Source organism: Nicotiana tabacum, chromosome 3 (assembly GCF_000715075.1).
Source record: "Nicotiana tabacum cultivar K326 chromosome 3, ASM71507v2, whole genome shotgun sequence".
Taxonomy (NCBI): Eukaryota; Viridiplantae; Streptophyta; class Magnoliopsida; order Solanales; family Solanaceae; genus Nicotiana; species Nicotiana tabacum.
The window spans coordinates 133,303,322-133,320,328 of NC_134082.1; the positions used below are offsets into that span (position 1 = coordinate 133,303,322).

General features: G+C 34.8%; 1 protein-coding gene and 1 long non-coding RNA gene across 3 annotated transcripts; one reads left to right on the forward strand and one right to left on the reverse strand.

The window, feature by feature from the left end:
* Positions 1 to 2,098: 2,098 nt before the first annotated feature.
* On the reverse strand, positions 2,099 to 5,193 carry LOC142175096 (uncharacterized). Of its 2 annotated transcripts, none has more exons than XR_012704288.1 (3): positions 4,757 to 5,193; positions 4,087 to 4,189; positions 2,099 to 2,417 (listed from the first exon to the last, which is right to left on the reverse strand). It is a non-coding gene; the product is annotated as an uncharacterized LOC142175096 (long non-coding RNA). The 2 variants fall into 2 exon arrangements; XR_012704289.1 differs by lacking the exon at positions 4,757 to 5,193 and adding an exon at positions 4,516 to 4,732.
* A 3,628-nt stretch (positions 5,194 to 8,821) lies between these two features.
* On the forward strand, positions 8,822 to 10,145 carry LOC107825693 (uncharacterized). The gene is made up of 2 exons (XM_075249951.1): positions 8,822 to 9,289; positions 9,601 to 10,145. The coding sequence occupies exons 1-2, from the start codon at positions 8,945 to 8,947 to the stop codon at positions 9,790 to 9,792; spliced, it is 537 nt and encodes a 178-aa protein (XP_075106052.1). The 5' UTR covers positions 8,822 to 8,944; the 3' UTR covers positions 9,793 to 10,145.
* The last annotated feature ends 6,862 nt before the right edge of the window (positions 10,146 to 17,007 follow it).

A 17,007-nucleotide genomic window follows, 5' to 3' on the forward strand; every position in this document is an offset into this window, starting at 1 on the left:
GCCTAATACCTTCTCCCGGGTTAACAGAATTCCTTATCCGGATTTCTGGTTCGCAGACTGTAATACAGAGTCATTCTTTTCCTCGATTTGGGATTAAAATTGGTGACTTGGGACACCCTAAATCTCCCAAGTGGCGACTCTGAAATAAATAAATAAATAAATCCCGTTTCAATTGTCCTTTAATTGGAAAAAACTCCTACGCCCCTCGCGGTGCCGGAAAAAGGAGGTGTGACACCCTTAGTATCTGTAGTTGTTAATTTATTATTTTAATTTATTAGTTACTTAGTTAAACACGAGAATCTTAATATCTATAAGTTAGGAACTGTTCAAGCTTGTCTTCTTGGTGATACTGAACATTTGTAGCTAGGCCTTAGTTCTCTGTAGGATTCGACTCCGGACTTGTAAACCAGATTATATTTGCAACGACCGCTTAGTCCTTTTTATAAGGCATGGTTGGGCTGGGCGTGGTCACACACCTATCAAAATCATTTTCTGTTTCTGCAATTTTTATAATTAAGTTTATTATCTAGAAAAGAAAATTGTATAATCAGGTACATGCAGTGTGAATTATAGCATTTGATTACCTTCCCGGCTTAATTAGTATAGTTGCTCCCGCCAACTTCCAAGTTATTGTTATGCACATCTAAGCATTCACGAGTACTTCTATAATTCATTATTCCTTTTTTTTTTTTGCTAAGAAAGAAGAAAGCATGGGTTTAGACAAACAAATTACACTTAAAACAATTTGGGATCGTTGGTTTTTCGGGATAATACTGACAAAGAAACAAAGCATATGCTAGTCCACTAAAATTTTCTTGTAACGAAAATGTTACTATAATTAAGCAATTGTACATGTCAGGTTCTTTTTCTATTTCTTTATTCTTAATCTCATTGTCGCACACCCCTTAAGATATAAGTAAAGATGCCTAATCAAAATTAATTAAAGATCCATATCTGTCGGTGACGTCTAGCTTTTCCAGAATAAAGTAAAGAGCACCAATTTTAAAATTCAGGCCAATTAAGGGCCTCTCATTTAATTAATTAGATTATTACTTCTTAAGAGAAGTGGCATGTAACGTGTACAACCTGTTACTGGAGACTAATGGCCTCGCCCGAATCAAAGTCATAAGACCCAATTAGTCCGTACTTAAGTGATTGTTGTACTTTGATTTGGTCTAATTAGTGTCGCTTCTTCTTTTTCTTTTTACAACTATAGGCATGTGATTAACAATATTGGGATATGTGGTTGGAGCATAATCTGCATAAAAATTAGGGTAGCCTATTTTATTTGGCTTTTACTACTTCATGAATTGCATGTTAGTTAAGGCCATGACATTTATTAGTTAAGAAACACTATTAGACCATATGCGGACAACCATTATCAGAAGATTCCGCATGCTTTTACTGAGCAGAATTGTATAATTCCAAATGCAGAACAAGGTCATTCACTCCAAAAAATAAAAAGAAGTATACTAACTATATAGGGTAAAATTGAAATCCAAAGACTTGGATCTCATTTATCTTCCCTTTTTCTTATCAATCGTGATAGTTGTTAATCTATTTATCTTCTACATTATAATTAGGGTATTCAAATCAAATCAATTAAAAAATTCGAGTAAAAAAAATCCGAACCAAAGCTGCGTATAAATATATAATTTTTATATATACTTCCAAGACTTTATATAGAATTTTCTATAAGAAATGTCACGAAATATTTGGGCTCCTCTTATGAGATGTAATATTTAATAGAAGTATGAAGTATATTTATTTTTATTTACTTTAAATAATAATTTGTATCACTTTCTTATCAAGTGTTATTAAAATGCGTCAATCATCTCTTTATTTTTTCATATTCATACGTCAAGATTTCTTGTATCTTTTTTGAATTTGAAATGATATTTTGATAATTTAAAATTAGATAGAATATATCATTGGTTAGGTATCATATTGATTTTTATATTTAATTATTAAATTCGGTTAACCTTGAAAGCATACATCAACGAAAAATCATTGTTAGACGAGTAAAAAGTAACTATAACGTATTACTGAAAAAGTTCTCCTATAAAAATATTTTAATAAATCATGTTTGTCTATTTTTTTTTTATTTTTTACTAATTCATACATTCACTTATCAAAACATTATTTATACTTTAACAAAGTAAGATTGAAATAATATTCATGTAACAAAAAATTTGAAAACCCCGATAAAATCGAACCAATTCAAACCAATATAGTTGGTTTGGTTTGATTTTGATAAAAATCAAACTAACTCGGTCCATGCACACTCTTAATTGTAATACATAGTGCTAAGGGTGTACACGAGGCAGTTTGGTTCGGTTTTTTATCAAGAAGTTTGAAGCTTCCAAATTCCAAATTCTCTCCATGAATGAAAGGGAAGGATTCAATCTCTCCATGACCTTAAAAAGAAAGGAAAAACAAAAAATGCAATACACATGTAAGGGGCGTGCGACAATGAGGGTAAGGAAAGGAAAAACAAGAAAATGCAACCAAACTCAATCATTTGATTCAATTGTGGGATAAATAATGATAAATAAGGATATTCCACGGGCTGAATTATCCCATGTGAATAGCTATATCCCATATAGAATTTGAAATAGATAATACTACAATTTTGATATAAAATATATTCAGAAATTAGCTAGTACCCATAATTAAACATAGGATACATACAATTTTATATTCTATTTCTGGATTAATATTCTTATTCCGCTAACCAAACGAGTATAACAGTTTTATCTGGACAATTTATCCAATATTTTGTATGTCAAGCACTCTTGTAAATTGACTAGATAGGAGTGGAAATGACATCAGGTAGTCACTTTTAAGCATCATGCTTAAAATATATTCACAATTTACAATATATTTAAAGATTAGACAATTTTATTTAAACTTCAGGACCCGACATCCTAGAGTTTAAACCTCAAAATTCAAACTTCAGGACATCGTGCCCTAAAGTTCGAAAATTTTATCTTAACTTGTGGTCTTTACTTTAACATTAAATTATATTGTTTTAGTATATGCTTGTGATTATGGGAAAACAATAAGCTTCCACAACAAACAGAGAAGAACCACCTGTTCTGTATGGATAAATTTTATTGTCCAGCTAACATGAAGTTTTAAATCTTGCCAATGATACCATCTACCTTCGAATTTATGCCCTTAAATTGTTGCAAATGCCCCAAAAAGGTTATCTTGCTACTATCTCCCTCCACTGTCATTTTTCTGTAGCGTACAATATAGGTTGAATTAGCCCGATAAACCGCCCGATAAGAGGTAAACCGATACCAATCCGCTCGATATCTTATTGGGTGGCTAGCGGATTAATACATTTAAAAACCGATAAACGTTAAGACAAACCGTTAAGAGTAAATAACCGTCCAATCTGCCCGATAAGCAGCCCTATCGAGAAGTTCGAATCTTATATACTGAATTTCAAATTAGTAGTTCAGAAATTCAGGACATTTAGTCTTGAATGTCAAATTAGCAGCTCAAAAATTCAGGACACTAAGTCTTGAATTTTCAAATTCAGGATACTTAGTCCTGAAGTCCTAGGGTTTAAACCTCAAAATACAAACTTCAAGCTATCGTGTCCTAAAGTTCGAAACTTATGTCCTGAATTTTAAATTAATAGTTCAAAAAATTCAGTACCCTTAATACTGAATTTGAAATTAGCAGCTCAAAAATTCAGGACACTTAGTTTAATCCTGAAATTTTTTGAATTGGTTAATCTTTAAAGACATTATAAATTGTAGATATATTTTAAATATCGGACTTAAAAGTGGCTATTGTTGCACTTCTCCCTAGCTAGGATCCATTGTAATTTTAGTTTCAAATGGGGCTAGTAAACTAGAAGTACAGAACCAAGAAAGATGGCCCAGGATATCTCTTTTAATTACATTACCAGCAAATCGTCAAAATACTCAGGAATTTGCAATTTTTCTTGTTTTTTTATGCAATATCGTCACATTCTTGTAAAGTAGGTATTTGCCCTATTACTGGCATCTTTTATTATATGCATGGAGGACCTTATGGTGAATTCATGAACTGAAACGGGTCGAAACATACCATTCTCAGATGAATTCATCAGCCGGGTGATTTGTTTGCCCAGAGATGCACTCTCTGAAAATTCGTTAACCAAGAAATTTGTGATGCCACAACCAGAGGGTACCTGGGATAAAAGTTGACAAGATTAGTTAACAGGTGGTTAAGAACCTATAAACTTTAAATTTTGGATCCGTCTCAGACCATCATAATAGGTGAATCATAAAGAAAAATTAAGAAATAATGAAAGTTCCATGGATGCTTTAATTCACTTTGTTCCACGGGTAAGTTAACAATCATAGAGTTGTGTAGCAATGGCGACAAGTTGCTGTTGTTAGATTCTTTCAACATAGCGTTGGATTTTATTCTAGCTCTATAGAGAGAGGCCAAAGTCCAAAAGGAATAGTTTAATTTATGGAAAGGCGAATATAACAGCAATATTACTTCTATTACCTTTGTAATCTTCCAATACCATCGCCCACTCATCCCATTTATAACTCACCAATCAAATCACGCAAATATTTGCATTGCAAATGATTATTCATATATACTACGGGTTTGTATCCAAATAAAGTAAATTTTTGTTATGGCCATATTATATAGTGCATGCCGGAAAAGTTCATATATGCAACCTAACTAAAATCTCACCAAACCGTAGCTTGCAATTATTATTTATAAATTACACGTCACGTACCGTGCATACAGAGTATCCGCAGCTCAAACAATTAATTTCATGCTAAACCATGTATTTTGATCCTAGCTAATCATAATCCTCCATTAACTCGATTGTTCCCACCGCCCAAGTTTGACTTAATCTGTCTATTTGCCACCTCTAATTCTCCATATAATGATCCAAATTCAACAGCTAGATGGAATATCTTATATAGTAGGACTATACAATCCTTGGATCAAGCGCTAGCAGAGACTTTTCACGTCTCTGCGCAAATAACAAATACAGCCAACCAGCCAAAATGATGATATTGGTGAAAGTTTTAGCTAGGCAGTCGAAAATATCTTGTCCTAAATTTACACAATATGAACGTATTGTCAAATTACAGCTCACAATGCGAAAACGCCCTAATTATAGAAAGTAGACCAAGTTAAATGAATCGGATGCGCATTAGTGTGATCCATTCCTATCATACACCATTGAAGAGCAAGTTGCGCTCCTATTCTTGTGTTAATATAGAGGGATATTAGGCTTAGAAAAAGTTAGCCACTAGAACTGGAAAAGTAAATCACGCTATAATTATAGCAAATAAATTGAGTCACGCATCATGAATATTGATAGAAGAGTCCATCAAGCAACAACCATATTGTTACACTGTCAAAATGCAAACCTGCTCCTCTCAGTTTATTTAGGAAATAAATTACTATATGTTTTTGGATTTTTTTTTTTAAAAAATAGATATTGATAAATATCTTTATTGTTGGAACTTAACTAAAGAAAAAGGCTTGATTCCAGGAATTAGTTCCACTTCCCTAATTTAGTTGACTCCTATGAGATAAATTGCACATATTTATTGAAAAATTCGATATTCCATTTTTTATGTTTTTTTTCGTCCTCGTTGAAATTCTTTCTCGTCAAAGGACATAAATCATATGAGGCTATTTTCATGTGCTCACCGTCACGGGAAATTGGGAATGTATCCTTTTATGGTAACCAGGTAAAATGGCATTACATGCATGCAATCTGGACAGACGTACTAATTATGTTGGACCAATTTGCCTGAGGAAATAGGTAAAAGGCAGAATGAGAGAATTAGATTTCTATTCTCCGTTGGGCTATAAATAGAATAGTTGGGTTGGATCTCTAAAGTCATTATTAGTGGAGCAAATTAATTAGCATGAAGAGAATTAATCAGGAAATTAAGGAGAGAGGTCTAACATGAAGGGTAAGAACCGTTTGATAGCCAAGGATGACTTGCCTGCTTCGATCTTGAGGCTGTTGAATTTTATATATAAAATTAGCATTCTTGTTTGATTTCCAGGCAGGTCTCCTTAGCTACTCTAATTGGTTCTTCTCTTTCATTATTGACTTCTCTTCTTCTTCAACCCAGTCGAACCCCGCCACTGCGATTTACGGACGGACAAATTAACTTTGAGCAATGCCATCTTCTAAATTTGACTTCTAATTTCCATAGGAATTATTAGTATATGGTTTAATTTGTCAATGATCAGTACAAGGTGGTGGGAGTGTTCTGTAGCATGAAGGGATACTATGTACAAGTTATGTCAAATTTTAAAAATATGCTCATCTCATCAAACAAAACTATATGTTGAGCGAAATGATGACTAAATGAACTAGGTCGCTTGCAGAATAATATAGTATGTATAATTTTTTTGATCTACCCCATTGGTACATTTATGAAGTTTAATTACATTGTTTTTAGAGAGAATTCGACCCTATATTGCCGAATAATCCCAAATTAAATGAGATCGGATTATTGAAATAGACACTCTATTCAAGAATAGGGAATTGTACGAAATTCCAGCATCTCATGATTTTGCTCAATTCCGTCATTTCAAAAAACAAAAAAACAGTTTCTTTCTTTTGTGGGGAAAGGGCCATTCCATCCAGAAGAGGATGTGAGTAGGAGTTCAGAAACATTACTTTATAGAACGTAAACGAGTCATTCAAATGCAGTGGAGTGGATTACCGTAAAAGTATTCTTCTGAATTTCAGGAGTAAAAGTATTCTTCTGAATTTCAGGAGATAGCAGCCTATAGTTGGATATAGGGGTGTTCAAAATCGATCCGAAATCGAAAATCGAACCGAACCGAATCTTAATGGCTTATTGGTAATAGGTTAACGGCCTAACGGACGGGAAACGGATTGAATAAGTTTTATTAACGACTTATCGGTTTGGGAGCGGATTATTCAATTTTCTTAACGGATAATTGTTAAGAATATATATATAATTTATTTTTATTTATATATATTAAATATAAAAAAAACAAAAATCGTTGACCCTTCTGTAATTTTGTTTCAGGCAGTTTAGATAAAGGTCAGGGAAAGCTTTTTTTACATTCCGATATGTTTTTTTGTGCACTGCGTAATATTATATTCTTCAATTGCTTATTAATTTGGAATTATGAATTTACAAATAGAAAATTTTATCTTAACTTGTGGACTCTACTTTAACATTAAATTATGTTGTTTTAGTATATGCTTGTGATTATAGGGAAATAATAAGTTTCCACAACAACCAGAGAAGAACCACCTGTTCTGTATGGATAAATTGTATTGTCCAGCTAACATGAAGTCTTAAATCTTGCCAATGATACCATCTACTTTCGAATTTATGCCCTTAAATTGCTGCAAATGCCCCAAAAAGGTTATCTTGATACTATCTCCCATTCTACTGTTATTTTTCTGTAGCGTACAATATAGGTTGAATTAGGCCGATAAACCCCCCGATAAGAGGTAAAACGATACCAATCCACTCGATATCTTATTGAGTGGCTAGCAGATTAATACATTTAAAAGCCAATAACCGTTAAGCTAAACTGTTAAGAGTAAATAACCGCCCGATAAGCAGCCCTAGTTGGACATACTGAGTCTTCTCCGCTTAAAAGGCCATTGGGCCGGAGACACTTTGTTAGTAGAGTAATTGTTGGGTCATTCAGGAGGAGTACTCTTGGGCCCAATGGTTCAAATAAAAGTTATGAGAATTTTCATAAAATGATGATGTGTAATTTCTCAAGACTTTATGTTAAATGCACTGATGACATTGTATAAAGTACTTAAATCAAGTTACTTAAAGATTACAACACATAAATCTTTAGAATATATAAGTATTGATGTTGCAAATTATTGTAACAAGTTAAATTGTATTTATACCGTAACAGTACAAAATTTTCTGACATATTCAGCGTATATAATTTAGAATCGGTTTGTCAATTAGCTAGGTCACTTGATTGTCTACTTGAATCCAATAAGGTTTGAGGTAAGTTCACTCTCTTCAAATTCTTGTTAGGACATGTAGTATCCACTATCCAAAAATAAAAAACAACTAGATACAAGCAAAGGCTACACCACACTTAATATATAGGAGTAAGAAAATTGGAATCAAATCATAAAACAAAGGGCGCGAAGGGCTTATGTTTGTTATCTCAGTTAGCTAGATACATCCGCGCGCGTACGGGCTTTGATATTTTATCCAGAAATTATCCAGAATTCTTATCATAAGGGACCAAGGAAAATGAGCTTATCCTAATTTTCAGTTATATGTCAGAATGATGAGTCATAGGTGCTGCCTCTCTTAACATGCCACGTGTAAGGTTATTCGAATTCCGAGTCCCAAATTTTTTGTACGTACTCGACAGTGAAATTTCCTCTTCCCTTCGTTGGATGTAGCAATAATTTGTCATTAACCTCCTTCTAAAGCAGCGAAGTGTCACATTAATTTTTCAGTTAAAAATCTTCGTCCATCTTTATGTCAAGTCTACACCCTTCAATACACTTGTCCTCCATTGTGTGCTCTTAACCTCGCTCACTGTAACGCTGCGAAGTGTCACCTTCATATTGTTCCAGTTGCGTAATTTCCACTGTTTCAGTCAAATATCTTCTTCCAATCTTTTAATTAATCCTCTCTCGATCTCCCAGCCGACACTCACCACCTGTCTTCAACTCTCAGCTGCCACGATCACTCTTCATTATCCTAAAACCCTCAACTCCGTTAGCCACTTAACACCTGTTATGCCTCGAATTAGCCGTTCCAGCTTCTCCTTTCCCTATATAAATCCGTACTTCCTGCAGCTCATTCCATCACAACAAACCAAACTTCAATTTCTTGTGTCTTCAATAGCCAAAGCAACTACAATATTCTATTAGCTTTTTCTTCTTCAAGTTTTTTTTTTTTTTTTTTTTGTGAAAGAGATGGCACAATACAACGAGGGATACGGTAGCCAGGGGCAAATGCGCCAGACTGATGAATATGGAAACCGGGTCCAGGAAACTGGGGGCATGGGCACTGGTGCCTATGGAACTCAGGGTGGTACCGGTATTGGGGGCATGGGTGCTGGAGAATATGGAACCCAAGGCCAAGGTACTGGTATGGGTATGGGTGGTGGAGCCTATGGAACTCAGGGTGGTACTGGAATGGGGGCCATGGGTGGAGAGTATGGAACCCAAGGTACTGGAATGGGTATGGGTACTGGTGGTATGCATACTCAGCACCATGAGGGCCAACAACAGCTTCGTCGATCCGACAGCTCTAGCTCTGTAAGTTTTGTAACATCAATAAAAGTTCAAGAAAGAAAATTTTTTGCACGTATCAAAAAGTATTACTCCTCTTAGAGAATAATTGGTAGGTTTAAACGTGTCATCACATTTTTATGACTATAAAATTAAAGTATATCTATAAAGGTGCAATGAAATATTTTAAGTTAAAGATCTTTCACATATATGAAAGTGTCATTTTTTAAAGACAAAAGATTAAAGTGTCATATAAAATGGATATTGGGAGTTTTTTGTTCCTCTACTACTTTGTGAAATATACCCTTCTAACGTGATTTTATTTATATGGTTTGCAGTCTGAGGATGATGGAGAAGGTGGAAGAAGGAAGAAGGGGATGAAGCAGAAGATAATGGAGAAGATGCCAGGAGGACATGCCCAACAGGAAGGTGAATACAACCAACATGCACAAACAACTTATAGTACTGAAGGAGGAGAGAAGAAGGGAATGATGGACAAAATCAAGGACAAGATTCCTGGGATGCACTGAGAACAAGTTTATCAGCTTGTTCCTTTGTTTTCATTTCCAGCTTATAAGTAACAAATAAGAGTCTAAACAGTAGTGCTTGATTTTATCTCATGCACTCATGTGAGTTTTCTTCACGTTGTATGTTTGAAGTTGTGTAAGGGCAGTGTGCTGACTCTGTGTATATAGGCGGCCATGCCCGCTTCTGTGTATTAAGAAGAAAGTGAGTTTACTACTCCATATCAGGACGCAGGACTGCTTCTATGCGTGGAAAGCGATGGTGTGCATATGTATCTTGTTAAGGTGTTGTATGTGGTGTCCCATGTGTAATGCTGTACTCTTTGGATCTAATATATGAGTTTAAGTATTGTGTTATATATTTTTACTCTCTGAATTAAGTTGACATACAATAATATAATAATATAATATATCTTAATAGCAAGTCCAAATCCAATATATATGATAACTCAAAAAATAAAGTAATAATTAAGTTATGTTGTTAACTTCTAGTTTTAGCCTATAAATAAATTTTAATTTGTCAGTCCATATTATATATTCTAGATGATCAGATACCGGGCTGTTCATTCGGATCGGATATTCGAAATCTGAATCGATCCATTCAATTTCGAATTTTGGATTGTATTTATTAAAATTTTGGATCGGATTCGGATTGATTTATTATAATCCGATCCGAAATTTGAAATTCTTAGGGTATGTATAAATACTACATTTTAGTTTTGGATAGTCAGTAATTTCTTTACATCAACCTCCAAGTTATTACCTTTAGAATTGCTAGATTATTATATTGGCACCATAGTACTCTTGTAATTGCATAAATATGAATTTTTATTAATGTATTGGCTCTTTCATAAAGAAAATATACATATTATTTTAACTTTGAGACATAGTAATACAATCCGATTCAAACTTTAAAATTCGATCCGATCCGATCCGATATAATTCGAATCGAATTCGAAATACATTTTCTAAAATCCAAAATATGCTTAATCCAATCTAGTCCGATCCATGCATAGCCCTAACCAGATATTCCACGGATAACGACATTCACATACATGCGTGGATACTGGGATAGTGGGATTTTCCAAAATATTTCTACATCACAAAGAATAAAAAGTCCCTCCCTTAACATTGTGATTAGTATTTTTCTATTTTTACTCAGACTTTATGAGGTCTCGAATTCTCGCCTTACGAATGAAGTCCTTTTTAGTTAAGATCTTTTTACCTCTCAAAGTGATTTTTTGATGCAAATCCGGATTAATTGAGCTCCATGTGAAAAACCAAAAAAGAAATCCCTTAACATTTTTTCTATAAATAAACCAAGAAAAAAATATAAGATCATGAATTTTACTAGGGGTGTTAATGGTTCGGTTCGGCCGGTTATTTTATAAAATTTGTACCATACCAATTTTTCGGTTATTCTATTATGTATAACCAAAATTAGACTTTTCGAAACCGTCTCAATCATGTCGGTTTCTCTTCGGTATCGGTACAGTTCGGTTAATTTTCGGTATTTTTTTTAATATCATGTAAAATTCACCAGTAGAAGTAGAATTGCAATAATACGTTCTTTTATAGGACTTAGCAAAACTCTCTAGACATTTTTACTATTTAAAAGGGTGATGAATTAAAAAAAAAGATGGCTAGAGTATATATCCATCAACTATTCTACAACAGCGTAAAAGAAATCAAACAAAGGCAAAGAAAATATTAATCACACGAGTTGAAAGATATACCAAGCTGGGACTCAAGAATAAAGTCTATAGAAGATTAAATATTCAAAAAGATAAATCTAAATTATATGAAAGGAAACATATTCAATACATTGTAGTTTGTTACTCATAATCGCTAGAACACTTTGTGGCTTTCTAATAAAGATACCTGAAATAAGTTAGTTTAAGTAGAAGTAATATAATAGGTTTTAGGAATTAGTATTTTGAGTTTAATTACTTGTTGGCTTGTAATAGTTTTCATAATTTCAAGGCTTAAAGAAAATTTAATGCATTATTATTTTTAAACTTACTAAATAAATATATTTTCTACATGTAAAATTCATTCAGTACGGTTTGGTATTTGTTCGGTTTATTTTTATAAAATAAAAAAACCTACCTTAATTATCGGTGCGGTTATATATTTATATAAAAACCTACAGTTTCTTAAAAAGAAACTTAAAAATCGATTCGGTGCGGTACGGTTCGTTCGGTTTAGTCGGTTTTCGAATATCCATTGACACCCCTAAATCTTACGGACCCAAAAGAATATATTATTGGATGAAGTTTCACTAACGTATTAAGATTACAGTTCGAATGAGAATTAAAACTATCTTGAATATGAAACAATTGACTGAATATTATGAGCTCTAATTAAATCCAAGGCTTTAACAACCTGATTCTTATTAAAGTCGACGTGATTTTGACAATAGATAAAAGAGGGCTAAATGGGTCGCTTGAACTGTGTTTTTTTTTTTTTTTTTTTTTTTTTTACTGTGCTGCTATGTTCTACAAATGTTTGCCAATAAGGCGATGGATGTAGGTCTTTTTTCTTTTCTTATTGTGTATGTCCTTTTTTCTTTGTGGTATCACTTTCTTTCCTTCTAGATTTTAGTCTTGGGATGTTATTTATTGTTTACCGTAAAATGATATCAATTATGAGTGCCATAGATGAAGATGTAATGGTGAACATAAATGCCAAATTCTCTATAATGGACCGTCACTCTTAATGCTGCATAATATTCTTTATTAAATGCTACCGAGCGGAGAGCATTTAATACAACTTTATGAACGTTATCCCTTCTGGTGATAAGCGAAACAGCTGCTTTCGGTCTTCGACCATCCCCGTCTTGGGTTCCACATGTCCTTCCTTTATATGACCACGTGTCATATCATATTTTATCCTATACAGATAGTCCCCCTATTTTCCGGTGACATAACTTTGTGTTACCAGAGAGTTGGTAGAAATATTCTTTTGGCGTGAATTATTATAACTCCCTCTAAAGGCTTCAGACGGTTGATTAGATACACTTCTCTCCACATTTAATGCCCCGAACACGTGTCATCCCACGATTCAGCACAGCTTTTGCCGATTATCGAGGTAATCATGACCATGAATTTAGCTGCCAAATACGCATCATCCTTTTTCTCTTGTACTCCATAATTTTCCAAGCTTCTGATTTGCACCTTTGTTTTCCATCTTATCTCTAACTCTCCTCAAACAAAAAAAAATATTTTCCTTCTTCCATTCAATGGCTTCTTCTTTAAAGCGCGCCGATTATTCAAAGAACAAGAGCAAGGCCGAAGACTTTACTCCTCCAACGATGGGTTCCATCATCCCTAGAAGACTCAACACCATAAAAGACTTCGAAGAGAAATTCCCTATTGCTAACCCTCGTACATGGGCTGTCAATAGGTACCTTCTTCCATTCATCCTTCCAGTATTCTTGTTGTGAAGGAAGATTATCGCTGCCACAAATTGGATATCACTGCTCCTGATCTATCGGAGCGAGTGACCCTTCCTTGGGAAAGGCTTTTACATATTTTTACACGTATCCCTTAACTTTGAGTACGTTTTCCTTGAGTGTAGAGCTTGATTTCGTGATTGCGAAGTTTTGCCTCTGCTACCAAGTGTGTTTGGCATAGGTAAGTCCTTCGGTTTGGAGGACGGCTGGCTGCCTTCGGCGTTTGTGCCAGGAAACTGGAGAAAAGCTAACTTTAGCTCGTATGATGAATCTCTACTCTCCCAAGATTTTCTATGGGGGTATGATAAACCTCTGCAAGCATGGCCGCCATGCTCTATTGACTAGCATGGACGAAGACAACGACCGTGGGTGGACGGAACGATTCGTTGCAGTTGCCACCAATAATATCATTCCGACAACGGCTTCATCCTTTCCGGCCGCTTAGAACCGCACTCGTAAGATCTTCATTTAATATTTTCTTTTACTAGATATTCCTCTATGGATGTATTGACCATTTACTCTTCGCATGTTTCGGCAACTCGATGGAACCCACCGGTGGTGGAAGGCTTGAACCGGTGGGTGCAGAAGATCTTGGACGTTATGACACCCGAAACTTGTTTGTGGAAAAAAATTGGCCCTTAAATACGGGTGAAAGGCCGAAAATCATGGTACTTTAAACTTACCTTGTTTCCATTTTTTAAGTGAAGAACTTGGTTGAACCCTTCTGACTTGTTCACAAAATTAGGTCTACTTGCGGGCTCTGTTGCTGTCCCCAAGAAGGATGTCTTGGCTAATCCTGCTGATGCAATGAGGCTGCTTCAGGAAGCATTTACTCGAACAGGTATCTCCAGACCTGCTTTGAGGGCACAAATACCTCTTTACGGAGTCTCTGGTCGGAGGATAAACAACTGAAGAGAAGATGTTCCTCTGGGGCCGAGGAAAAGAATAAGAAGGCAAAGACGAATGCCTTCGAGTCGTCTCCGGAAGTTGTGATCACTAGCCCTCTTCCCGGGCTAGTCGTAGACACCGTGATTGTCGATGATGATGGAGAAGCTAGTGATGATGGAGCTTCTCTAACAGAAGGCAACGTTCATCGTCAGCTCAACAAAATGCTCAATTAGTTGAGTTAGTTACACCAACCGAGGACGACGCCTCGATGCTTTGGGGGAGTTTGATTTGTGGAAAATGTCAATTCCCTCTATCGGGTCCCAACTGTTGTTGTCACACCTCCTTTTTCCTACCCCGACAAGGGGTATAAGGGAGTTTGTCCAATTAAAGTGACAATCGAAACGTGATTATTATTTATTGTTCAGAGTCGCCACTTGGGATAATTTATGGCGTCCCAAGTCACCGGTTTAAAATCCCGAATCGAGGAAATATTGACTCTGTTTTATAGTCCGCAAATACAAAAATCCGAGTAAGGAAACCGGGAGAAGGTGTTAGGCATTTCCAAGTACCGTGGTTCGAGCACGGTCGCTTAAACTATTAATATTGGTCTATTATCTGATTTTAAAACACTTTTAAAACTATGTGCATTTTTAACTTTAAAACCGCTTTTATTTATTTAAAGAATTAATTCAAGGTTATTTAAAACACATCGTAAGCCACGCTACATGAAATGCACCAGTGAGTCACGACACGTTCTATTTAACCTTGTTAGAAAATTAAAAATCGGGTCACATGAAATGTACCCACGGATTTTAGTAATAGCTGTGATAATTATATAATTACCGCGCCTAAAGCAACTACGAAGTTTATTTTTAATATCTGAATTAACACTCATGAGGGCCATAGATGATTTAATTTGCTTATAACATGCCTCAATTTTTCTTAAAGTGATTTCTTGATTTAGTCTCATGAGGGCCATGGATGATATAGTTAAAATGGCACACCTCTATCTACTAGACACTTAATTAAACCTAAAGAATATTAATATTTGCTGGGACGAATTGCTGTATAGTTAACAAAGCAATTAAAGGCGGGCATTGTGAACTTGGGCTGACACTTAACCCACGAGAATGAGCAGGTAAAGGGCATCCCAAACGACTGAGTCATTTCCTCGACTGGGCCAGCATTGAGCCCAACTCCCAGAATTTCAAGAAAACGTCATACAAAGTCGTGTTACACAGATCAACTACAGGCTTCATGAAATCAGAAATTAAATTAACATTTTCGAATTGAACTTTTGTCAAAATCCTTTTCTTATTGAACCAAATAACATTCAAGAAACAAGAAAATGCTGACTATTGAACCCTGAATCGAGCCCACAACAGAGCGATACTATAAGGCCACAAGTTGACTGTCTTGGGCCTGCGTCAAGCCTAACAACTCCTAAAAACTCTTCAATTCATAAGCTTACTGAAACACAATCATTTTTCTCATCAAACACATGGTTACCTAAGTCATGTAATCTACCTTTAATGAAGACAGCAAGAACATGATTCTTTTTTTTTTAAAAAAAAACATCATTAGACTTACATATGTAAAGTATCAATTACATGTTAACTATGAATCAACCATGTACTATTCTGAATTTTGATGATATTGAAATCCAACTAGGGATTACCATCCAAACCCATACATATAACTTAACAATTCAAGCTAAGTTCCCAAATACCATACCGATTTCGACAGACTTGAGTGGATCCAACAGTCCACATATCTAAACAACACTTTAATCAATTTACAAACCAACAGGCTGAATTAAAGCACTTGTCCAAACTTACAAACAAAATTCAAGCCAATAACATAAATGAACAAGTAAAAACATAAAAAGAAATTAAACTATTACAGAATTTAATGAACTTAAGAACATAGGAATATCATTTGATAAACAACATATGTCATGGATTTCCAACTTGATTACATAGCTGCAGATTCTTTCATTTCACATGTTAATGAGGTCTAGGAAGTACCTGGTTACAGCAAAAAAACAACAAGAAAATAGGCTCGAGGTTAGGAAGAAAACAACAGCAAGAGATCAGCAACAACAATCAATATTAGCTTCAAATTAAATCATTTCCTTCATGCCAAATCACCAGAAATCGAATAGGGAATTTCCCTTTAACTTTTTGAAGAGAAAAGAGTGGAAAAGTTGAAGACTGACACTAATATTTTTTCAGAAAAAGTTTTAGCCGTTTCTAGTTTTTAGGGTCTCTAATCTCTGCTCAATTTCATTGAAAACAGGCTTTATATAGAGGACCTTAGGGCAGCAGAATTGATTTCACAATTTTATCATTTACCCCTTCCCCAATTTTTATCAATTCACTTCAGACCCCAAGTTTTTAGCCTGTTTGTTAAACCAACCCCTTCCCCCGCTTTCCTAGAGCTTTCCTAAGCAGTTATAAAATTCCCTAAATACCCTTTAAACCTATGTTATTAACCTTTTCAGAGAGTACCACTAATTGGGCTAGACCCCAGCATGCTCGAACCCTTCCCCTTTTCCTTCGGGCTTCTGGACTATGAAGCCCAATTTCTGGTCCAAAAATCACAACCCACAAACAAACAAACCAACGGAGTTTTGAAACTCATGGCATAACAATTCTAAAGAAGCAAAACAAAAGGAGAATGGAGCAACATGCAAGTATGAAATCAAAAGTACTAAAAAGAAACTGTTAACTACATTATTAAGCTAATATTATTATAAACTAATATGACTTAAATCTAACATGCAAACAGAAATCGATTTGAACTAACAAAAGAATAAGAAAGAAACAAGAAGAAACAGAAATAAGTAACTAATTAACAAGGAGAAGAAGAACAAAAGA

What these genes read in the sequence shown, in the direction of transcription:
- LOC107825693 (XM_075249951.1), top strand. Translation starts at nt 8,945, where the DNA reads ATGGCACAATACAACGAGGGATACGGTAGCCAGGGGCAAATGCGCCAG. An exon ending in GATCCGACAGCTCTAGCTCT is followed by an intron (nt 9,290 to 9,600) that starts GTAAGTTTTGTA and finishes TATGGTTTGCAG; the next exon opens with TCTGAGGATGATGGAGAAGG.